Source organism: Emys orbicularis, chromosome 6, assembly GCF_028017835.1.
Source record: "Emys orbicularis isolate rEmyOrb1 chromosome 6, rEmyOrb1.hap1, whole genome shotgun sequence".
Lineage (NCBI taxonomy): Eukaryota > Metazoa > Chordata > Testudines > Emydidae > Emys > Emys orbicularis.
This window is the reverse complement of record NC_088688.1, coordinates 12454720-12479167: the sequence shown is the minus strand read 5'-3', so window position 1 is coordinate 12479167 and position 24448 is coordinate 12454720. Positions and strand designations below refer to the sequence as shown.

General features: G+C 46.8%; 1 protein-coding gene across 1 annotated transcript; it reads right to left on the bottom strand.

Annotated features, from left to right (window-relative positions):
• Nucleotides 1–10843: 10843 nt before the first annotated feature.
• Nucleotides 10844–23754, bottom strand: SIGLEC15 (sialic acid binding Ig like lectin 15). Its single transcript, XM_065407029.1, has 5 exons — nt 23703–23754; nt 20428–20811; nt 14857–15216; nt 13512–13542; nt 10844–10922 (listed from the first exon to the last, which is right to left on the bottom strand). The coding sequence occupies exons 1-5, from the start codon at nt 23752–23754 to the stop codon at nt 10844–10846; spliced, it is 906 nt and encodes a 301-aa protein (XP_065263101.1).
• Nucleotides 23755–24448: the final 694 nt, after the last annotated feature.

The window sequence follows — 24448 nt, the reverse complement described above, 5'->3', positions numbered from 1 at the left end:
GAATGGCAAGAATGTTGCTTTTTCTTCGTGGTAATATGTATTACAATTTTGTAAATAAAAGCTGTTTACAGTTAATTTGTGCAGTTTTGATCCCTAAAGTATCAATATTTGTGGCTTTTGGAAAACTTGAACTGTACGGTGTCCATTGCAATAAAGTGAATGGTCTGCTGGGATGCAGCCTAATTTCTGTTAAGAAAATGAAGGCTGGGAGGGGAAGGTCATTGGTCCCTTCCAGCGTTGGACACTTTGTGATCATCTAGTCTGACCTCCTGTATAGCAGTCCATAGAACTCTTAGAATTCTTAGAGCAGATTGTGACAGGTTGGACCCCTCTTCCAGGGTACCACTGATGTACTGAGGTCCCACTGAGCCTGCCTATTCCACCAGCCTGGGCTCCCTCACCGTGTCCTGCTGCACGCGCATACACAGGTAGGGACACACCCAGCTGTAGAATCACACAGTGTCTGCAACCAGCTCTGTGTGGGAAGACTCCGCTCGGGGAATTGGCCAGCTCACAGGTGCACACACCCTCTGGAGTGTAAGCCCAAAATTATATTGTCTTGCGCTGTATAGAGATCTCTATAGCGTAAACTCATGAAATTCGCTTCCTTCCTCAATGTGGAGGAAGATATGCTCAGCTTCTCCTCCTCTCTCCCCCCCCCCCCCAGTTAAGAATTGCACAAACTGGATTTTAGAATAAACAAAAAAACAAGTTTATGAACTACAAAAGGTAGATTTTTAAGTGACTATAAGGGATAGCAAATAGATTAAAGCAGATTACTGAGCAAATTAAACAATCATGCAAACTAGGCTTAATACATTAAAGAAATTGGCTACAAATAGTAATTTCTCACCCTAAATATTGTTTTATGCAGGTATACTTTTCACAGGCTGACCTTTCTTGCCTGGGCTCAGCTCCTGCCTTCTTCCCCCCCATCTTCCTTTCTTTGTTTCTTCAGGTGTTTTCAGCAGTCTTCCTTCTTGGGTGGGGAGGCAGTGGAGAAGAGCCAAGATTAACTCGCTCCCCAGCCGTAAATAGAATTTGCATATGGCAGGAATCCTTTGTTTCCCAGTTTGACCCCCAACCCCTTCCAGTGGAAAAATACCAGAAGTCCAAAACGATGTCCAGTACAAGGTGACATGATCACCTGACCCTGCAGTGTTAAAGCAGCATCCCAAGAAACGTCTCAGGAAGGAGGGAGATTAGCATCTTCAGAGACCTATTGTCCTTCCTAATGGCCCATCCAGGCTGATTGCCTACTGTCTGGTGGGCGTTCCCCAGGTGCAAGCACTTTTGTAACTGATGTAGTCCATATTCCTAACCTCAGATACAGAAATGATACATGCATACAAATTGGATAATCACATTCAGTAAATCATAACCTTTCCAATGATATCTCACATGACCCACCTTGCATAAAATACCTCTTAGTTATGCCATATTCATATCCTAAGCATATTTCCCTGAGAATATAGGGTGTAATGTCACACAGATCTTTTAGAAAAACATCCAATCTTGATTTAAAAATTGCCAGTGATGGAGAATCCATCTTGACCCTGGGTAAATTGTTCCAATGGTTAATTGCTCTCACTGAAAATTTTCACCTTATTTTTGGTCTGAATTTGCCTAGCTTCAACTTCCAGCCATTGGATCATGTTCTACCTTTCTCTGCTAGATTGAAGAGCCCCATTATTCAGTATTTGTTCCCCATGTAGATATTGATAGAGTGTAATCCAAGTCACCCCTTAACCTCTTTGTTAAAATAAATAGATTGAGCTCTTTGAGTCTATAACTATAAGACATGATTTCCGGTCATTCCCACGGCTCTTCTCTAACCCTCTTCAGTTTATCAACATCCTTCTTGAACTGTGGGCACCAGAACTGGACACAGAATTCCAGAAGTGCCAAATATAGAGGTAAAATAACCTCTCTTCTCCTACTTGACGTTCCCTCGTGTATGCGTCAAAGGAGCATATTAGCGTTTTTGGCCACAGTATCACACAGGGAGCTCATGTTCAGCTGATTATCCACCACAACCCCCAAACCTTTTCCAGAGTCACTGATTCCCAGGATAAAGTCCCCCATCCTATAATATGGCCTACTTTCTTTGTTTCTAGATGTATACTTTTACATTTAGCCTTATTAAAACACGTTTGCGTGAGCTCCATTTACCAAGCAATCCAGACGGCTCTGAATCAGTGATGTGTCCTCTTCATTATTTACCACTCCCCCAATTTTTGTGTCATGAAATTTTATCAGTGATGATTTTCTTTTCTTCCAGGTCATTGATAAAAATGTTAAATAGCGTAGGGCCAAGAACCGATCCCTCTGGGGCCCCACTAGAAACACACCTGCTTGATGATAATTCCCCATTTACAATGACAGTTTGAGACCTATCAGTTAGCCAGTTTTTAATCCATTTAATGTATGCCATGTTAATTTTATATTATTCTAGGTTTTTAATCAAAATGTGTGGCAGGTCAAATGCCTTACAAGTTATGTCAACAACATTATCCTTATCAACTAAACGTAATCTCATAAAAAGAAATCAAATTAGTTTGATAGGCTCTATTTTCCATAAACCCATATTGATTTGTATTAATTACATTTCCTTCCTTTAATTCTTTAATTCTCTATTAATTGAGTCCCATAGAAGCCCGCCATTATGTTGTCCAGGATTGATGTCAGGCTGATCGGTCTTATCCCGTTTACCCCTTTTTAAAAATAGGCACAACATTAGCTTTCTTCCAGTCTTCTGGAGCTTCCCCAGTGCTCCATGACTTATTGAAAATCAAATATTAACTGTCTAGCCAGCTCCTCAGCCAGCTCATTTAAAATTTTTGGATGCAAATTATCTGGACCTGCTGATTTTAAAATATCTAACATTAGTAACTTCTATTTAATATCCTCCAGATATACTAGTGGAATGGGAGGAGAGTTATCACCATGTGATGAGACAATCATCTGTTTTTCCCCTAGATTCAGAACAGAAATATATATTGAACACTTTTGTCTCTTCTTCCTTATTATTGATAATTCTACCATCTCCATTGAGTAATGGACCAATACAGTACTTTGTCAAGATTCTTTTTATTCTTAGTATATATATTTTTAAAATTCCTTATTGTCCTTAACTTTGCTGGCCATAGATTTCTCCTTGTCCCCCTTTGCTTCCCTTATCAATATTATACAATTCCTAACTTCTGATTTATCTATTTTTAAAAATTTTATAATTGCCTTCACTTCCACTCTAAATCAGGTCAGTTTTTTAACCAGCACAGCCTTGTTCCTTAATTGTAATATTTTTGGGTTTTGTCATCTATTAAGGTGTTCTTAAATAATTGCCAATTATCATTCACATTTTTCTGATTAAATTCTTCCTCCCAGCTGATTTGGCTCATAATTGTTTTCAGCTTTTTGAAATTGGCCCTATTAAAGCACAAAGTATATATATTACTGATCTGGACTTTATTCTGCTTGCACGTTATAAATGTGATACAGTAACGTAAGAAAGGCCATAATGAGTCAGACCAAAGTTCCATCTAGCCCAGTATCCTGTCTTCTTACAGTGGACAATGCCAGGTGTCGCGGAGGGAATGAATAGAACAGGTAATCATCAAGTGATCCATCCCCTATCGCCCATTCCCAGCTTCTGGCAAACAGAGACTAGGGACACCATCCCTGCCCGTCCTGGCTAATAGCCATTGATGGACGTATCCTCCATGAACTTATCTAGTTCTTTTTCTTTTTCGAACCCTGTTATAGTCTTGGCCTTCACAACATCCTCTGGCAAGGAGTTCCACAGGTTGACTGCCTTGTGTGAAAAAATACTTCCTTTTGTTTGTTTTAAACGTGCTGCCTATTAATTTCATTTGGTGACCCCCAGTTCTTGTATTATGAAAAGGCGTAAATAGCACTTCCTTATTTACTTTCTCCACACCAGGCATGATTTTATAGATCTCTATCTTATCCCCCCCAGCCATGACCACTTGAACTTAAGCTACCATTAAGTTTTAGTTCAGTGATCAGCTCCTCTTTATATGTTAGGACAAGGTCTAAAAAGGAATTTTCCCATGTTGGCAGCAACACATTTTTTTTAATTTTTTTTTTTTTGAGTCAGGAAATTGTCATCAGTAATGTTTAGAAATTCCAAGGATGTTTTAATACTGACAGCATGAGACTTCCAGCATTTGTCCCTCAGATTGAAGTCCCCATGCTCATGCAAGTGTTTTTCCTACGCCCTATAGATAGGTGTATAAGAAGGTGGCCATCTTGTTCTCAGTGTGATTTGGTGGCCTCTAGCAGACACCAACTAATACCCCATCTTGTGTTTTATCTGGTAGGACATTTATTCTTAAGCATTCAGGATCATTTTCTTCTGAGTTATCCGTGATTAAGTCACAGATAACTGACATCGTTTTTGACACAGAGTGCCACTCCCCCGCCCCTTTGTCCCACTTGATCCTTCCTGACTAGGTTATAACCACTGATTTTTAACATTCCAATCGTGCGAATCATCCCACGAGGTTTCAGTGATACAACTAGATTGAATTTATCTCCTAAATGAGCAATTCCCATCCCTCTTGTTGGTTGCTCAGCCTGTATAGGCGTTGGTGTATAGGCAATTAAAGAATTTCTTCTTTGGTACCTTGATTACTAGTGCTAATTTAAGAGTAGCAGTAACTTGCGATAATGCAGTGAAGTAGAAAAACTGAAGCATGATACTTACGTACAACGTTTTTATCTGCAGATCTCCATGTACTTTATTCCTGGCTTTGCTGTGGACTCCCTGTGCAGACTTGTAGAGCCCACTATGACCTGGTCCTGTCCTCACACTGCTCCTGACTCTATATATTTTGCATGTCTTAGGAGAGGATAGATTCATGGACATTTTTTGACTAGCCAAGCTATGATTTAATGTTCCCATCTCCCCAACAAACAATTGGAGTAAAATGTGTGTGTCTAAGAAAGAGGGAGGCAGTGGGAGTGCATATGTGGTACGTGTTGATTGTTGCAAAAACGGAGTCAGTAGTAACTACTGTATTATACTTCATAGAAATAATCGGAAAATGTATGTCCCCCCTTTTCAATGTATTTTATTTAACATTAACGCCAGTGGAGCCCTTTCCCTCTGCAGAACAGCTTGAGGGATCAGTGTGTCAGTGGGAAAGAAACAGTCGCAGTGAAGAAATATTTTTCAAGATCCAGTTTGTCCTGTTAAGGAACAATCCTGTACTGGGATGGGTTAAGGATAATGTGACCCTGGTAGCTGATTTCCATCTCAAATTTCTGACATTTTAATAGGAACAAAATGCAGCTTGTATTCTAATTAGAAACACAAAAATAAACAAAGCCAAGTACAATATTAACTACCTGTTGCTGAGCTACCGACTGCCCATTTTTAGCTATTAAACTACACAGCCCATCTGAAATCAGCAGCCAGAGTCTTCCACTGCTGGTTGTGACAAAGCCCCGGCAATGTGTGGATATTGGATGTCATTTAAATTGTGCACCTAGGAGTCGAAGTTGGATCTTACGCTCCAAAAACATAGGCTTCTATTTGAGCCCAAACTACCTGAGCCAAAGGACTGGCTTGCGATGGCATTGTCACTGGATGGTTACATAATCACCTACCCGAGTAGATCTGGCAATCTGCTTAGAGCAGAGAACTGTATACTCACTAGCTAGTATATTACACAGAAACAAAATACAAGCAGCATCTAGTCTGCCTTCTATGAGTCCCCAGAACCAGGACCTCCATTCCAAAGGGGGAGGATTCTCCAGTGAGTGAGGAAAAGCATTTGATTTGCTTCCTCTGTCCGTCTCCCAAAATGTGTGTGCACTTCTTTCCCCACCTGAGGGACAGGCTTTCTTTCCTTAGTCTTTCTATCCCTTTATAGAGTCAGGTGAGGAAGGAAATGAGATCCAGTAGGTATCTTGGGGTCAGGGGGCAGCTCTCTCACTGCAGGGGCCTTTTGTTGCATCTCCTGCTGTAATGCAGTGATGAGAGTGAATGCACTGCAGACAGATTGCCTAGAATTTTGTTTGCTGGGAGAGGGCGGTGATGCAGAAGTAAAGGAGATCTAATCTGCTGTCCGGCACAAGAGTCTAGGAAATACGCACTGTACTTTAGATTTAATTGACTGCTTAATAGGGAAACCCAATATAACAACCATTCTAGTCACAGCAGTTACAAACAGTAGGTTTTTACAGTCAATCAAAGGGAATGTTATGGAGGGTAATTACCAAAGAGGAAGGTGCAGTGTGGGGCTTGGAAGTAGTAGACCCCGTTGGGAATTAGGGTTTCAGAGTTACTAAAAGTAAATTCTATGCATCCGAAAACGGAGTTCAAGCTGTTGTTAAACACATTAATTAAATCAAGGGTATCTATGTAATTACTTACACGGCTCTTATCACCGTAGTATTTGACCATCTAACAATCATTAATGGATTTTAGCCTCCAAACAGGGAAGAGCTAGCCCCATTTTACAGATGGGGCACCGAGGCACAGGCTAGATTGAAGTGACCTGCTCAGGGTGACACAAGAAGTCTGTGGCAGAGCCTGGTATTGAATTCAGATTTCCTGAGTCCTTATTAATTTGATCGTCTTTGCTAATGAATCCACAGCAATTCCAGGGCAACACCGAAAGGTAAAAAACATCAGCTGAAGATGAAGAACGAGTACCTCAAAACAGCTGAGGGCTGAAAAGATTTAAAAAAAAACAAACCTGTGGTGATGAATCATTTAAAGTGGCAGTAGCCATCGCTCGCCAAAAGGAGGAGCTGAACCAGAGGCAGATATTTCTAAACTGTTTGGGATAGGACTTTATACACAGTCTTATTAGGTTGGCTAAGGCCTTTTCCATATAAAGGCCTAGTCCCATTTAGCAATATGGGAACAGTAGGAGGGCGGTCAGGTTGAGAACTCAAGATTGAACTCCTGGCTGCAATTGTTAAGGCCTGTTCCCACTTCCGTGGATGTCGGGGAGTTTCCCCATTGCCTCGAATGGGTGCAGGATTGAGCCCCAAACTGGAATTCAATGTATCCTGCGCGGTGGTCACCATTAAGGCAAAATATCCTCAGTTTCCACACTGCAGCATCAGATCCTGCAGATAGTTCCTGCTATAGAGATAAGGAAACAACTGCAGGAAATCAGGCCTGAAAGAGTAACATATTGCAATGTCGACCCCTTCTCTCCCCCCCCCCCCTTCACTCTGCCAACATTCCCAACCTTTATTCCTCAACCGGCTTCTTCAAACAACTCCCTGCTTTTTTCTATGATGCCCTTTATGTAAGGGGAAAATTCCACAATTAATATCTGTACAGCCACTACCTCATCCTCCTCCATAGCCCCCCTTAAAACTCCACTCTGCGGTGGTACCTACAAAACCCAGCCAGCTGTCGTGGCTGGCCCCGTGACCAGCTGTGACTATCTCCCTTACTACTGGTAACTCTCCTGGTGTTTAGGGCACTGGCCTAGCACTTCGGAGACCTGGTTTCAAGTCCCTCCTCTGCCTCCCATTTTCTGTCTGACCTTGGCCACATCACTTATTCTCTCTATGCCTTCGTTTCTCATCTGTCAAAAAGGGGATTACAGCCCTGCCCTACCTCACAGGGGTGTGCGAGGGTAAATGCATTTTTTGGCATACTCAGAGGAGAAGCCGGCAAGCCAGAATCTTTAACCAAGTTCTTTGAATATTAACCTCATCCTGAATAAGTCGTGGGCGATGTTGTATGTTAATGGTTCATTGTAACTTTGCTTTAAAAAAGAGTGTAAGGCGCTCATATACCACGGTAACGGAGGCCATATGATTAGATACATAGAATCCTGTTGTTACCCCCTCTACTCTCAATTAAAAGCAGCAAAACCCAACAGCAACAAAACTGCCTGTCATCACCATGTTCATTAGCTTGTTTATTATTCCCTATCCCCAACCTGTCGTCTGTTTGTGCCTTGAAGAGTGTGTCCTTACTGTAATCCTAGGCTGTGATTGCAGCTTGAGCAGATGTACCCGAGCTACCTTGGGCACCAGAGCCGTGAATCTGCAGGCTGGCTGTGCAAGCCCGCCTGGACCCTGGATAATTACTCATGCAGCTAGCCATGGTGATGCCCATGCGGCTGAGCTAACTAGATTAAAGCTACATTGGGTATACCTACATGCGATGCAATAGCACTTCAGGATTGCAAGTGTAGACGTACCCTTTGACCCTAAGCCATCCATAAACAGGGACACTCTTTATGCAGGTTAGTACAGCAGCCATCATGCTGGCATCCTCATCCTCAGCCTTTATGTGCTACCATGATATCAAAATGTAGTAATAAGTAACAGGTGTGTCAGTGGTAACGGTTGGTGAATGACGACTCTTTAATAGTGACCACCATAGAGTGGTTTATAAAGTGTGGGGTGAGCACGCTGAAGGAACCTTTCTGCATAACGCATCTACGTCTGAGAGTTGGCTGGGAATTTTTCCTTTTTGAAAAAAAAATTAGAATATTTTTGGGGTTTTCATAGAAAAATGAATTTTTTTTGACAACATTGAAAAATGTTGGTTTTCAGTGGCTGAAAACTGGAAACAATTCTTTTTCCAGGTGATTGGTTCCCCCCCCCCCACCCCACAAAAACTGAAACATTTTGGATAAAAACCAAAACAGTTTTTTGCAGAAATTTCTGTTTAGTCAACGGTCTCGCATGATATTCTTATCGATAAACTAGGCAAATACAATTTAGATGGGGCTACTATAAGGTGGGTGCATAACTGGCTGGATAACCGTACTCAGAGAGTTGTTATTAATGGTTCCCAATCCTGCTGGAAAGGTATAACAAGTGGGGTTCCGCAGGGGTCTGTTTTGGGACCGGCTCTGTTCAATATCTTCATTAACGACTTAGATATTGGCATAGAAAGTACACTTATTAAGTTTGCGGATGATACCAAACTGGGAGGGATTGCAACTGCTTTGGAGGACAGGGTCATAATTCAAAATGATCTGGACAAATTGGAGAAATGGTCTGAGGTAAACAGGATGAAGTTTAATAAAGACAAATGCAAAGTGCTCCACTTAGGAAGAAAAAATCAGTTTCACACGTACAGAATGGGAAGAGACTGTCTAGGAAGGAGTACGGCAGAAAGGGATCTAGGGGTTATAGTGGACCACAAGCTAAATATGAGTCAACAGTGTGATGCTGTTGCAAAAAAAGCAAACATGATTCTGGGATGTATTAACAGGTGTGTTGTGAGCAAGACACGAGAAGTCATTCTTCCGCCCTACTCTGCTCTGGTTAGGCCTCAGCTGGAGTATTGTGTCCAGTTCTGGGCACCGCATTTCAAGAAAGATGTGGAGAAATTGGAAAGGGTCCAGAGAAGAGCAACAAGAATGATTAAAGGTCTTGAGAACATGACCTATGAAGGAAGGCTGAAAGAATTGGGTTTGTTTAGTTTGGAAAAGAGAAGACTGAGAGGGGACATGATAGCAGTTTTTAGGTATTTAAAAGGGTGTCATAAGGAGGAGGGAGAAAACTTGTTCACCTGAGGATAGAACAAGAAGCAATGGGCTTAAACTGCAGCAAGGGAGGTCTAGGTTGGACATTAGGAAAAAGTTCCTAACTGTCAGGCTGGTTAAACACTGGAATAAATTGCCTAGGGAGGTTGTGGAATCTCCATCTCTGGAGATATTTAAGAGTAGGTTAGATAAATGTCTATCAGGGATGGTCTAGACAGTACTTGGTCCTGCCATGCGGGCAGGGGACTGGACTCGATGACTTCTCGAGGTGCCTTCCAGTCCTAGAATCTATGAATCTAAATAGCCATTTTCCATTGTAAAAACAGCTGGACAGAAAAATTTTAACCAGCTATAATCTATCTTAATCTATCTTGTGTGTGTGTGTGTGTGTGTGAGAGAGAGAGAGAGGTTGATAATATAGCTAACACAAGTTTTACTTTTACTGCAATGTAGTCTGTGAAGCCTCTTATCATAAGGAAACTTTATATAATGTAGATACACGTGTGTGTTTATATACGATATCCACTAACAGCAGCTGCTAGAATTAAGGCTGCAATAGAGTTCTCATTCCAATTTCCTGTTTTTCACTCCCACAGCTTTCTGAAAACGTTTCCCTCCTGGGCTGACATGGTTAGTCTCTGCCAGAAGGTAAGTCTTTTTTTTGGGAGGGGGAGGGGCCAAGGTAGTTTATTTATTTTTTTAAAAAAGATGGAATAACTTTTTTCAGCAGTTTTTATGATGAAAGAGTAAATATATATATGATATAAATATATATATATATATATCCCTCCCACTTAAAAAAAATTCAACAACCTTTTTCTTCACATCTGAAGAAAGGCTGAAGTTTGAAACGGCAACCTCAGTCCTTTTGTTGTCTTTAATAAGCTGCGTGCGTTTTGCTAAGTTCTAGTGGTTTTAAAATGGTTTCAAAATAATTTTCGGAAAATGCAGCAGGAGCCGGCATTTGACTTTTAACAGTGTCCTGATTGCTGAGTGGTACAGGCTGAAAATATGCAGGTTGGTTGGAACTGACATCTAAAGTCGCTCGTCTTCTCCTTGGCCCTGGATATTCCTTCCCTTTTCTCACTCTCTTTACCTACTGCTCCTTTTTCTTTCCTCAGAGCTTACATTTTCAGTAGGTTGCAGCCAGTAGGGGCCAACCTGCTCACGCATGACCAGTCTGACATTCCATGCATCAGAGCCCAGTAGTACATATGCACGTTGTTGGAGAAAAGACACACAAACATAAGCTGTTTTGTTTTACATGTAATGAATAGTAGATCAACATGTATAAACATGTGAAAATGATGTGGTCCAGATTCCAAAGGCCAAGTTGCTGTAGGTCATTCTGTCGGCAAACTTTGACTGCCACAGTTGTTTCTGCGATCAAAATTTTCATATGTAGAGTCTTGCGCTTGTTGCCTGGCAACAAAAGAGTCGAGAAAGGTAAAGGCTAGTGTGTCCGTTGGCAGTAAATATAAATGCTGGCTTCCCTATGCAGGGCTTCAGAAATGCTGCGATTTGAGAACTCAGCTGATTTCAGATCACAGTTCCAGGGCGTCAGAACCAACCTGATGATAACCCATTTTATTTGAAGTCGGTCCTACCATCTTTTGTTTTGTTTTTTTTAGTTTCATATGTTTGTACGTAGTGTTTTTCATCCTCAAGGATCCAAAAGCATTTCACAAACTATATGCATACAGCACTACTGCCCTGCAGCTGCTTCGGAGCCTCAGACCACAGGGACAAACCTCTCCACTCATGAGAGGTGTCATGGGATTTTTAATATTCATGTGGAGCATCCAGGACCTTGGTTTTAAAGCTGTCATCTAAAGTGAGACAAAAACAATGAGGAGTCCGGTGGCACCTTAAAGACGAACAGATTTATTTGGGCATAAGCTTTCGTGGGTAAAAATCCCACTTCTTGTTTTTTTTACCCATGAAAGCTTATGCCCAAATAAATCTGTTTGTCTTTAAGGTGCCACCGAAGTCCTTGTTGTTTTTGTGGATACAGACTAACACGGCTATCCCCTGATACTTGATAAAGTGACATAGGGCATTTCCACCCCACAGAGCTTTTGGCAGTATAGCTATGTCAGCAAAGCCCCCTAGTGGAGATGCAGAGTATGCCAACAAAAGCTGTTCTGCGGCATAACTACACCACCTTCCCGAACGACATTAGCAACGTCGGCAAAAGCTCTCTTCTTTTGGCACAGTTACACCTGTGCCGGGGTTTTGTTGACATAACAATGTGGGCTGGGGAGGCAGATGAGGTGTGTGATTTTTTTCCCCCAGGCTCCACGCAGGCGTAGCTATGCCAGCAAAACTTCATAGTGTAGACCAGAAGTGGGCAAACTACAGCCCGCAGGCCACATCCAGCCCGCGGATCGTCCTGCCCGAGCTCCTGGCCTGGATGCTAGCCCTGGCCCCTCCCCTGCTGTCCCCCCTCCCCGCAGCCTCAGCTCACTCGCTCCGCCGCCGGCGCAATGCTCTGGGTGGTGGGGCTGTGAGCTTCTGGGGCAGCGCAGCCGCAGAGCCCGGCCTGACCCAGTCTCTGTGCTGCGTGGTGGCAGCAGCGGCGTGGCCCGGCTCCAGCCGGGCGGCGCGGCTGTAGCGCCGCCAGCCACCGGTGCTCCAGGAAGTGTGGTAAGGGGGCAGGGAGCAGGGGGGTTGGATAGAAGGCAGGGGAGTTCGGGGTGGTGGTCAGGGGGCGGGGGTGTGGATAGGGGTTGGGGTGGTTGGGGGAAACAGGGGGTTGATTGGGGGTAGGGGTCCCGGGGGTCAGTCAGGAAGGAGGGAGAGTTGGATGGGGCAGCAGGGGGCAGTCAGGGGCAGGGGTTCCAGGACCAGTCAGGGGACAGGGATAAGGGGTGGTTGGATGGGGCAGGGGTCCTTGGGGGGGCATCAGGAATGAGAGGAGGGGTTGGATGGGGCGGCAGGGGTCCGTGGGCGGTCAGGGGACAGGGAGCGGGTGTGTGTGGATGGGGCAAGGGTCCCAGAGGGGCTGTCAGGGAACAGGAGGGGTTGGATGGGGCAGGGGTCCCGGGGGGGGGCCCATCAGGAATGAGAGGAGGGGTTGGATGGGGCGGTGAAGGTCCGGGGGTGGTCAGGGGACAGGGAGCGGGGGTGTGTGGATGGGGCAAGGGTCCCAGAGGGGCTGTCAGGGAACAGGGGGGGTTGGATGGGGCAGGAGTCCCGGGGGGGGGGCAGATAGGAGGTGGGGGCCGGACCACGACCTCCTCCCCTAACCGGCCCTCCATACAATTTATGAAACCCGATGCGGCCCTCAGGCCAAAAAGTTTGCCCGCCCCTGATGTAGACCAAGCCCACAGACACAGTCAAATGCATAGGATCCAGTTCATCAACCTTGTCAAGGGATGAGTCACTCCTGGCAGGGTTGGAAGCCGTGTTTCTGGCACAGCGAGAGGTTTTCCACATAATATTTACCATGTTGTCAGGCTAGATCTACCCTTGAGTTCAGTAGAAGGCAGCTAACACATTTTTAAAGACTAGTTTACTCCCAAACATTTCCTCCAGGCTACAGATGTTTGTGGTTCATTTTCAAGGCTCAGCCTGGAACAAGTGTTTTGGGACTATCCAAATTAGCCTTAAAAATTGCATTATGTACCTGGAGCCAATTGACAATCAGTAAGGGTAAGATTTTATCATGGCTATTTTTAGTAAAAGTCACAGACAGATCGCAGGCAATAAACAAAAATGATTCACCCCTCTAGTGTGCAGACCAGGATGCTGATATAAAGGTGCTTATATCAGTATAGCTTATTCTGGTATATTGATACAAACACCTTTATACTGGTGTAACAGTCCACAGTAGAGGGCTGCCTTGATTCACGTCTATTTCTAAAGCAATATAGTTTCATTGGAACAAAAACTGTGTATAAACCAGCCTTTAGATTCTAAGGTTGTTACCAAGTCAAGGCTAAGTTGCAGTTCCCTGCTTAAAAAGGAAGGCCAAGCTTGTTAACATGACAGAAGACATGATGTTCTTACCTGGACAGTCTGGACGGGGCTGTGACATGACCTGTGAGGTGAGAATAAAGATGCAAATTAGTTTCCTGCTCATTTAGAAAGATCTGAGATTCCAGCATTGATGGTGGGTTTCTGAACCACAAGGAATGCGAAAAAATTCCTTAAGTTCTGTTTATGGTTAGTCTTTTAATATAGTGGGAATGACGTCTAAATACAGGGAGCAAAGCATCTCGCTGCTCCTTTCTAGATGTGATTTGCTTTGTTATCATTTCCTTTGATCTTTCAAGGTGATTAGTGGCTCCCATACATCTTCAGCACAAGAAAGTGTCATTATAGCCACAACAGTCAGAGTGCAGCATGAGCTACTCTGAGCTCAGACTGGGAGCCTCAGATTAGTCCTGGCTTTGACGTAGCATAATAAGGATGCTGAACTGGCCTGGGACTTGGGAGACTTTCCTGGCACAGACTTTTTGAGTGACCTTGGGAAAGTCACTGACTTCACCCTGTGTCTCAATTCCCCACCTGTAAAATGGGAATAATATCTCCCTACTCCAGCCTCATTGGGGCATTGTGAGGATGAAAATCCATGAATGATTGTGAAGCACTCAGCTAATATGGTGACAAGGGCCACGGGAGTACCCAGATAGACAGTGATTCTCCCTCCATGGTACATTTACGCAGCAAGTCTCAGAACCGGGCTCGATCTACAGCGCTAAGAACAGCTGTGTGGATATTGCCGCTTGGGCTGGAGTTTGGGCTTTGAAGCCCACCCCCTCACTGGGCTTCAGAGCCTGAGCTGCAACACCTGCACAACTATTTTTAGTGCTGTACCATGAACCCAAGTCTGTCGACCTGGGCTCTGAAATGCAGTGCTGTGGGCTGGGTTAGACATACTCTCTGTGGCCTTGAGCAAGTCCCTTAACCTCTCTGCTTCGGTTTTGCCATCTGTGAAATGAGGCTGATGATACCGTGAGGATTAAACCATTCTGTGAAGTGTACTGAAGGCAAGCTGTGCCGGTGTCTAGGTGCAAAGCATTAATAATTAGTCTGTTTTAAAATGGCACCTCCCAGCCATACATCTTGCTTCCTAGACCCATAGTGTTAGACATATGGAAATGCCTGTTTACTGTGTCTTTTAAAAAAATACAAGGGCCCAATCCAGCAACCCTGTAACTAGCAACTGGGGAGTTTCACGTTTCTCCTTCTTTGCTTATGTTACTTTGCTTGGATTTTCAGTTATAAACATCCCCAGAGGAGGAAAATCCTGGCTGATTGCATCTTTTTCTTTCCACTGAGTCACCCCACTAGTTAACAGTCTGATTAAACACAGCGAATGGTATGAAAGCAAATAAATGATGGCACATACCTGCCCTCCAAAAAACAGCAATTCCTAATATCGCCAGCAACACCAGTACTTTTATTCCTAGCGTTACAAACATCAGGATCACAATCAAGGAGCTGCTTGCCGCTTTGAATTTATAGAAATACACGGCTCCCTCCGCTCGCCCGTGGCTGTTAACGGCCGTGCACGTGTATTTTCCATCGTGAGTCAGGGAGCGCAACTCTTTGGTTATCTGGTGGTTCAAGCTTGTGACCGATGTGGCATTGCTGAAGAGAGGGCCGGTCCATGTCAGAGAGGGCAATGGCTCCCCTTCGGCTGTACACCGCGCTCTGAAGGTATGATCCTGGTTGGAGCCGATGGTGATGTTAACAATCCTGGGAGCAGCTGTGTGGGTCACAAGAAGTGATTAAAATCAAATGAAGATTCAAATACCTCGCTGGTTTGGGGCTCAAAGCATTTAGTGCCCTTGTTGGCCTGAACAGCTATGATTTTGTAACTTCGGGATCAAGTCTCTCATCGCTCCTTTTCCTTCAACATTTCCTGTCTCTGATTTCCTCATCACCCCTGTGCTTCAGAGAGAAGCACCGGCTTCGAGCCAATAGGGCACAGGCCTCGGAGTCAGGGGATCTGAGTTCCTTCCCTGTTTTATTATTACTGTTGCTATTGGGGTGATTAAAAATAGAAAGAATGTCGTCAATCTAATTTCCCCTTCGCTCTCTATGTGGTTTGGTTTATTTATTGTTAGTGTTTCATGCCGCCTGAGCAGTGAAAATAGACTAGTCAGTTTCAGGGCCAATCGGATGGGGGCCAGGAAGGCCATTTGGCCTGGGCCTCAAGCTCAAAGGGGGCCTCAGATTTAGACACTTGTAAATTTTTAAGCATTTGATAAGTTTCGCAACTTGTTTTTATGCGCACGAAAGCTAGCTTTTTCCTCAATAATTAGTGCATTTGCACAGAAAAAGGCTAGAAATGCATTTGTTAAATAAAAAAATATTCAAATTATGCCTTACTCTTTTTTTGGTGCCTTATTTTGTTTTCATGTGTCATCATTTTTTATTTTTATTATGGCTAAGGGCCTCAAATGCTGGAAGTGGCTTGGGCCTCTCTGGACCTCTGAGAGGGCCTGGTCAGTGTCACGGCCTGATTCTTATGCAATAGCCCAATGCCTGCAATGATTGGACTGCAAATACAGCGTATCCCTACGCGGAGTAGTTGTGTGAATGAATTCATGGGTGGGAAGTGCCTTCCTCAGATGGAAAACGTCACCCAGGTGCAGACAAATACGTTCTTTTCAAGGTATTACTGCTATTTTTTAAAAATAGCCTCAGACACTTTGCAGACTGCATGCCACAGGCAGGGATCACTCATCCATTGCTGAATCCTGGACAGTCTTTGGGGCTGCAATACTGCTGTCAATGCATACCAGTAGTGCTACACCCAGGGCCGGCTCTAGTGATTTTGCCGCCCCAAGCAGAAAAAAAAAAAAAGAAGCCGCGATCGCAAGTGGCGGCAGCTCTACCGCCGCTTCATTCCACAGCGGCAATTCGGCGGCAGGTCCTTCGCTCCGAGAGGGAGTGACAGCCCTGCCACCGAACGGCCGGACGTGCTGCCCCCCTCTGCATTGGCCGCCCCAGGCACCTGCTTGCTAGGCTGGTGCCTGGAGCCAGCCCTGGCTACACCCAGCAAGGGAAGTGAAGAAACTTCTCCAAATGGAACTAGACGGGGGTGTTATTCAGCCGGATTATCAGCCAATGGTGGTTTTCAGCCGGGGGTACGCGCACCTCGAGGGGTACGCAAAATCTCGTCAAGGGGTACTCGAGACAAATCCTGTAATGGTGGACAGTGCACTTTCTTTAGTAAGACGTGGCAAGCTGAGCCTAGGTATATTATGACCCTATCTCAGATGGGGTACACGGTAGATTTTGGAAAGGGGTATGCAGCCTAAAAAGCTTGAAAACCACTGAGCTAACAGAACCGTGGCCCTGATACTGCTGTGAGCTCTGCCCAGTTGGACCCTGCATCCGTGAAAGCCCTATTGATTTCAATGGCTACAGCATGGTTTAGTGGATAGGGCATGGCACCGGGACTCAGGAGACCTGGGTTCTGCTACTGACACTGAGCTGCCATGTGACCTTGGGCAAATCGCTTCACCTGTCTGGGCCTCCACTTCCCCTCTTTCCCGTTGTCGGTTTAGATTGTAGACCCGTCAGGGTGGGGATTCTCTCATACTATCTGTCTGTTCAGCGCCTGGTATGATGAGTCCCCCAGCTCAGTTGGGGCTCTAGGTCAGGGGTGGGCAAACTACGGCCTGCGGGCTGGATCTGGCCTGCTAGCCATTTTAATCCAGCCCTTGAGCTCCCGCTGGGGAGTGGGGTCTGGGGCTTGCCCCACTCTGGCGCTCCAGCCGGGGAGCAGGGTTGGGGGCTGCTCCACACAGTTCCCGGAAGCAGCGGCATGGTCCCCTCTCCGGCTCTACACATAGGGGCAGCCAGGGACCTCTGCTTTGCACACTGCCCCCGACTGAAGCCGCTTTCATGCAGCTTCCATTGGCCGGGAACTGCAGCCAATGGGAGCTGCAGGGGTGGTGCCTGCAGACGGGGCAGCGCACAGAGCTGCCTGGCCACGCCTCCGTGTAGGAGCCGGAGAAGGGACATGCCGCTGATTCCGGGAGCTGCTTGAGGTAACTGCCACCCGGAGCCTGCACCCCTGAGCCTCTCCCCACGCCCCAGCCCCCTGCCCCAGCCCTGATCCCCCTCCAGCCCTCCGAACCCCTCGATCCCCACCCAGAGCACCCTCCTACACCGCAAACCCCTCATCCCCACCCCCACCCCAGAGCCCACACCCCCAGCCAGAGCCTGAACCCCTTCCCGCACCCCAACCCCCCCGATCCTTCTACCGCCCTCCAAACCCCTCGATCCCAGCCCGGAGCACCCTCCTACACCCCAAACTCCTCAACCTGAGCCCCACCCCAAAACCCGCATCCCCAACCAGAGCCCTCACCCCCTCCCCATCCCAAACCCAATCTGGTTCTTACTCCAGGTGGCCAGAAGGCAGCCCTTTTCCCTGCCACAGTTCCCCCTAGATTCTATTCTATTCTATTCTATTCTATTCTGGCTCTTATATTGTACACGTCAGCATAGTATCTGATGCTCAGGAAAATGCCCTGATCTGATGGTTTAGAGCTCCTCAGGAATGACTAGTATTGGTTCATTGCTGTGGCTATGTCTACACTACCACTGGATTGACGCTCCAGCGATTGATGCACTGGGGGTCGATTTACCAGGTCTAATGAAGACCCGGTAAATCGACAGCAGATCGCTCTCTGGTTGACCCCGGTACTCCACCCGGCACCAGAAGAGTATGGTAAGTCAACGGGAAAATGTCTCCCGTTGACCCAGTGCGGTGTAGACTCTGCAGTAAATTGACCTAAGCTATGTCGACTGCAGCTACGTTATTCATGTCTTTCTATTCCCAGATATGGCCCTTGGGCCAAAAAGTTTGCCCACCCCTGCTCTAGGTGCTACTGTAATACAAGTATTAATAACAGACCTCTGTACAAGTGCAGGGTCTTACTTCTTGGTGCTCATTGCAGTCTTGGGGTTCGAACTGGGGAAGGGCTAAACCCCTTAGAAACGAGGCCCAGTGCAGGCTCCTCTTCATCCGCCTTGCTGAGGCGAAAGGAGACTCGAGGAGCTCGGTTTGTTTAGCCTAACCAAGAGAAGGCTGAGGGGGGATATGATTGCTCTCTTTAAATATATCAAAGGGATAAATACCAAGGAGGGAGAGGAATTATTTCAGCTCAGTAGTAATGTGGACACGAGAACGAATGGATATAAACTGGCCGTGGGGAAGTTTAGGCTTGAAATTAGACGAAGGTTTCTAACCGTCAGAGGGGTGAAATTTTGGAACAGCCTTCCGAGGGAAACGGTGGGGGCGAAAGACCTCTCTGGCTTCAAGATTAGGCTTGATAAGTTTATGGAGGGAATGGTTTGATGGGATAACGTGATTTTAGTCAATTGGGCATTAACGTGCCATCGCGGGTAAAATGAGGGTCCGGCTGTAGAATCTTGCCTGTATGCTCGGGGTTCTGCTGATCGCCATATTTGGGGTCGGGAAGGAATTTTCCTCCAGGGTAGATTGGCAGAGGCCCTGGAGGTTTTTCGCCTTCCTCCGCAGCATAGGGCAGGGGTCGCAGGCTGGAAGATTCTGTTGTGGGTGGGTCAGCTTTTGTGGCCTGCATCATGCGGGAGGTCAGACTAGATGACCATATTGGTCCCTTCTGACCTTAAAGTCTATGAGTCTATGAGTTGTGGATTTAATGTTTCAGGGAAGCAAATTAGCTCTCACTGTGGCCTGCTCCCCTTTTTAAAGGGTGAAATAACTTTCTCACACATCATGGTAGACACCTTTGTGAAGGACAGCCTGACAGGACATTAACACTGGTGTCAGAGGGAATGGCTCTGTACAGCTGTCTGACAGCCACGAAAGTGTTAATTTGCAATTGCCAGCTCTCAGGACCATTGATCAGCCAATCAGCGTTAGCTCTCATGATGTCACATTTCCTACTTAACCTTTATTGCCCCAAGGATGAGTTTGTCCAGCCTTAGAATCCTGATCTGAGGATCGGGAGGTAAATATACCCAGCTCCTGGCTCTCTGCTCCCCTGTCATCAGCTCTGCCTCCTTCTGCACTCTTCCCCCCTGCAATTTCTTGAAAGACGGTTCTCACTCCAATCTGCTCTTACAAGTCCAGACAAAGAGGGTTGTCCCAGTGGATGGTGAGCCCCATCTGTCTCCCCACCAGGTACATCTTCTGCACAGAGCAGCTTCTGGGCTTTACAAAGTGTCCTCTGTTATCTGCTTGGACTGCCCTGAGCCACCACTATCCTCCCACCATGTTTCCCAGTGTGAGGCAGGGGATGGGACCCAGCACGGGGAGGTGGAGCAAATCTCACACTGTGGAGGGGAAAGCAAGGAAGTTCAAGACTGGCATTGTCCAACTGACCCAATCTGGTTCTTACTCCTGGTGGCCAGAAGCCAGGCCTTTTCCCTCCCACAGTTCCCCCTAGATTCTATTCTGGTTCTTAAATTGTAAACGTCAGCATAGTATCTGAGCACCTTAGATGCTCAGAAAAATGTCCTGTACTGATGTAGAGCTCCTCAGGAATGACTAGATTGGTTCATTGCTGTGGCTATGTCTACACTACCGCTGGATTGACACTCCGGAGATCGATGCACCGGGGTTGATTTTACGGGTCTAATGAAGACCCGCTAAATCAATGGCAGATCACTGTCTGGTCGACCCCGGTACTCCACCCGGAACAAGAAGAGTAAGGTAAATCGACAGGAGAATGTCTCCCATTGACCCAGCGCAGTGTAGATACTGCAATAAGTTGACCTAAGCTATGTGGACTCCAGCTACGTTTTTCACGTCGCTGGAGTTGCGTAACTTTGGTCGACTTACCCCCCCGTAGTGTAGACAATGTCTCAGTGTGAAGTTCAGTGGCAACTAGCATGGAGTGGTCCCTCCAGCTTCCACATTCTTCCAGCTCTCTAGCCTCTGTTGGTAGCACCGTTAGAGCTGATGTTCTCTTACCTATCAAATGGAGCCTTATCCCAGTCCTGCTTTCGTACTTGTCATGAAGATCCCCAGAAAACTCCACCCGGCAGAAGTATCTGTTGCTGTCGCTCCAGGTCAGGTTGTCGATCTTGATGGAGAGGTTATTGTGCCTGGGGTTCCCAATCAGTTTGTACTTGTTCTTGTAGCTCACTGCAGTTTTACAGAGGTCGCTCAAGCTGTGAGTAACGCATTTGAACACCACCATCCCATCGTAAGGTTCCTTGATCCTCCAAATGGCTGTGAGGGTCCGGTCATATGTTTTGTGGGGGTGTGTGAAAGTACAGGGCAGAACAACCGCCTTTCCAATCTCACCAGTAGCATCTGATGGAACCTGAATGGACCAGCCATTGGACTGCAAACCTGGAACCAAAGGAACTGGCTTCAGAAACCTGAATAGACCATAAAGGCTGATGTACCAAACCTGAAGAATGACTTCCCCCCCTCATAAATCAGGAGATCCTCGCCTTACCCTGAGTCCTACCTGATCCATCCTTAGTGAGCTTATAGATACTTCATTGGCTCCATGCATTTTATATCCTCTCTTTCTTGTGCTAGGAGCCATCTCACAGATCTGTAGGTTACGTTATGCCTTTGTCTTTTGAGGGTGATCAAACCCTTTCACCCAGTGGGTTGAGCAGCTCCAACAGGAGCACACACATTAATGTGCCGCCTTCTTCATTGCACACTAAGAATGGCAACATTCTCCGTAGGGAGGTTGTGGCTTCTGACATTTCCAGAAGTCCACCTTCTTGTTGACCCGGGGACATGTTATTTGTGAGTCACCACACAGTGATGGGCTCTAAAGGCAGACTTAAGAGATGCTGGTAATACCGATCTAACGAACATGGCAAGGCTGGAGTGTGCATGCCAGTTCCCAGCACCTTCCTCCAAGTGTCTTGGAGGAGAGAGACAGTCTTTGACTGTTGGAGGAAAGCAGTCAGTGGTAGAGGCAGAGCACTGGCACCACGTCAGTGGAATGTTATCTTACCCTATAGCTGCCAGTAACTTCCGTAAACTGTCCCTTTCCCCAGAACAACACCATGAATTCCCCACACAGAAGTGTTGCAGGAAACATAAAAAATCTCTCTCTCTCTCTGGACCAAATCCAGCCCTGATAAAAATCTAGTTGCAGTTAGTGGGAACTGCAATTCCTCCGTGCCAGGGTCAGATTTGATCTTTGCTGTCTGATAATCCTTCTCTCGAAACCTCTTCACAAAACCAGCTTTCACCTGAGTGGAATACACATAAAAGTGTCAGAATCTGATGTCGTTACCTTGACGGGCAGCTAATAACTGAGCTGCCGCAAACAGAGCTTCTGGGAAGGCTGCTCTCAGTGCTACTTATTGGTGGAAGCAATAACAGCTGCGGCACCAGGTAACGCTTCCAGGAACATGTGGTGTGGCCCAGTATCTTATAGATCAGGGGTGGGCAAACTTTTTGGCCCGAGAGCCACATCTGGGTATGGCAACTGTATGGCAGGCCATGAATGCTCATGAAATTAGGGGTTGGGGTGTGGGAGGGGGTGAGGGCTTCGGCCGGGGGTGCGGGTTCTGGGGTGGGGCTGGGGATGAGGGGTTGGGGGTGCAGGAGGGTGCTTCAGGCTGGGAACGAGGGGTTTGGAGGGCAGGAGAGGGATCAGGGCAGGGGCAGGGGGTTGGGGTGCGGGAGGGGGTCAGGTGTGCAGGCTCCGGGCAGCGCTTACCTCAAGCAGCTCCCGGAAGCAGCGGCACATCCTCCCTCCGGCTCCTATGTGGCGGTGCGGCCAGGCTCTACCTAACTGCCCCATCCACAGGTGCTGCCCCTGCAGCTTCCATTGGCCGTGGTTGCTGGCCAATGGGAGCTGTGGGGGCAGTGTGTGGAGTCCCCTGGCTGCTCCTACGTATAGGAAGCAGAGGGGGAACTTGCTGTTCCTTCCGGGAGCCGAGCGGAGCCCCGGCATGTGTAAGCCCCCGACCCTGCTCCCCGGCTGGAGCTCAAGGGCCAGATTCATATGTCTGAAGGGCCGGATGTGGCCCCCAGCCGTAGTTTGCCCACCTCTGCTATAGATCTTCCCTGACAGCTCACTGCAGACGTAACTTTTCCCTGAGTATCAGAGACCGGGGTAGATGGAAAAACTGAATGGCTGGTGTCCAAAAGGGCAGAGCACTCTCGGCTCCACTTGACTTCCCTGGGATTTGTGGATTAGTGAACACGGGGTAACTGCCTAGATAGGTTAGGTAGAGCCTACAGGTTATTTTATTTACACACGTGATGTTCTTCCATGGTACCTGGCAGGTATCTCTGGGGCTGTACAACTAGCATCAGCCAACTGAATGCTTTCTGAGGGGCAAAAGCCAATGTAAGGGCAAGTATATATGCAAATTATTATTTATTTTATTAGGTTTCCTATAGATTGCCCCTCTCTGGCCCACAGTGTTTTATATTTTAGTGGCTGCTGTGTTGTCAGTGGAAAAAGTCTTAATTTTGAGGTCACAGACCAAAACCTATGCTGGTGAGCTTGGTTAGCATTCATCTTGGATCCTGAAAAGATCAGGCAAAAGAGATCTCCTTGCACACTGATAACGATCTTATACTCAGATGGGCCTTGATCCAGAAAAGAAGACACTTAAAGAGCGGCTTCACTTTAAGCATGTGCTTAAGTCCCATTAAAATCATATGCTTAAGCATGTGCTTTAAAGCTTTGCTAAATCTGTGTCATAATGTCATCCATACATAGGAATCCTAAATTTGATGAGCTGATTTATGAATCACAGGTGTAAGCATTGCATTGCAGCTCCGTGTGTATGTGGGTGGTGGGTACGCGTGCACACACATTAATTTTGTCTACCAGTGAAGGGCAGTCAACTCTAGAGCAAACTACGTTCATTGTATAATAGCTCCCAGGGACACTACACAACAGTGCGGGGCAGGCAGAGAAAAATGCTGTAACCGGTTGAAAATGCAGGGGGAATTTAGGTAAATATAAACTCCTGAGTTGGAATTTGGCTGTGATACTGGGATTAACTCCCCTACATGTTCGGCAGAGTCCTGGGCTCTCTCATGGCTGCAAAGAGTCAGAACGTTGGTCTTTTCCATAAGTTATTAGCCATATTTAGTAATTATTGCCACCTGGAATTTCAGGGCACTGTGAAGCAGCATTCTGGATCTACAGTTTCTATCGAATGAATTGCATTGCACAGGTCCATTGGCATCTTGGCTGAGCAAGAAGACCGACAGTGATAACAGAGGCAGGGATAGCAGTCAGAACTCACCCTTCTTGAAGATGCAAAGTAGACACGCAAGAAATAGCCCAAACCCTTTCATGTTCGCTGGTGCTCCTCGCTACGGACGGATTTTGGATCAGCAAACCAGCATTGTTCACGCCGAAGCCGAGTGGTCAGACGCGCAGTCCCAGGCTGTTTGGCTGGGGAATGGAAGCCTCAGTGGTTTCCCTCTCCCCGGAGGGAATGAGTGAGTTCAGCAGAGCTGGCGATGGGGCTGGTTAAAAATACTTTTGTGGTCAGTCATGTGGAAAACACAAAGGGAGCTCAACATCTGATCATTTTCCACCAGTGGGAGGGGCCAAGAAATCCCTGCTGAACATCTCGGTTTGTAACCTTTATTGTACACGGGTGAGCAAAAGTGACAAAGGCCCTAAGTGCTTCAAACCCATTGACCCATGGGGAAGTTATAAGAGTCTGACAGACTAGGTCAACAAGTGACTCCCTGACTCCTGTGGCTTGAAGGGGACTGTTCTTCCCCCCCCCTCCATCCCCCCGTCCCCCCCCCCCCCCCCCGGCTGAGACTGGCTAGGCTTCTGCACCAGTCCCAGGCTGCTCAGCTCCAGGGAGACAGGCAGGGCCTTACAGGCCTGGAGCCAGAGGTGCACTGGGGTCCTGCCAGGGGGCAGAAAGGAGCAGGGGGTGGGGCCAGGGGGTGTAGAGGAGCCCTGGCCAGCCGGCTGAGAGGAGCAAGTGGTGGGCGGGGGGTGGGAGGGGTAGTGAGGTCTTGGGGCGCA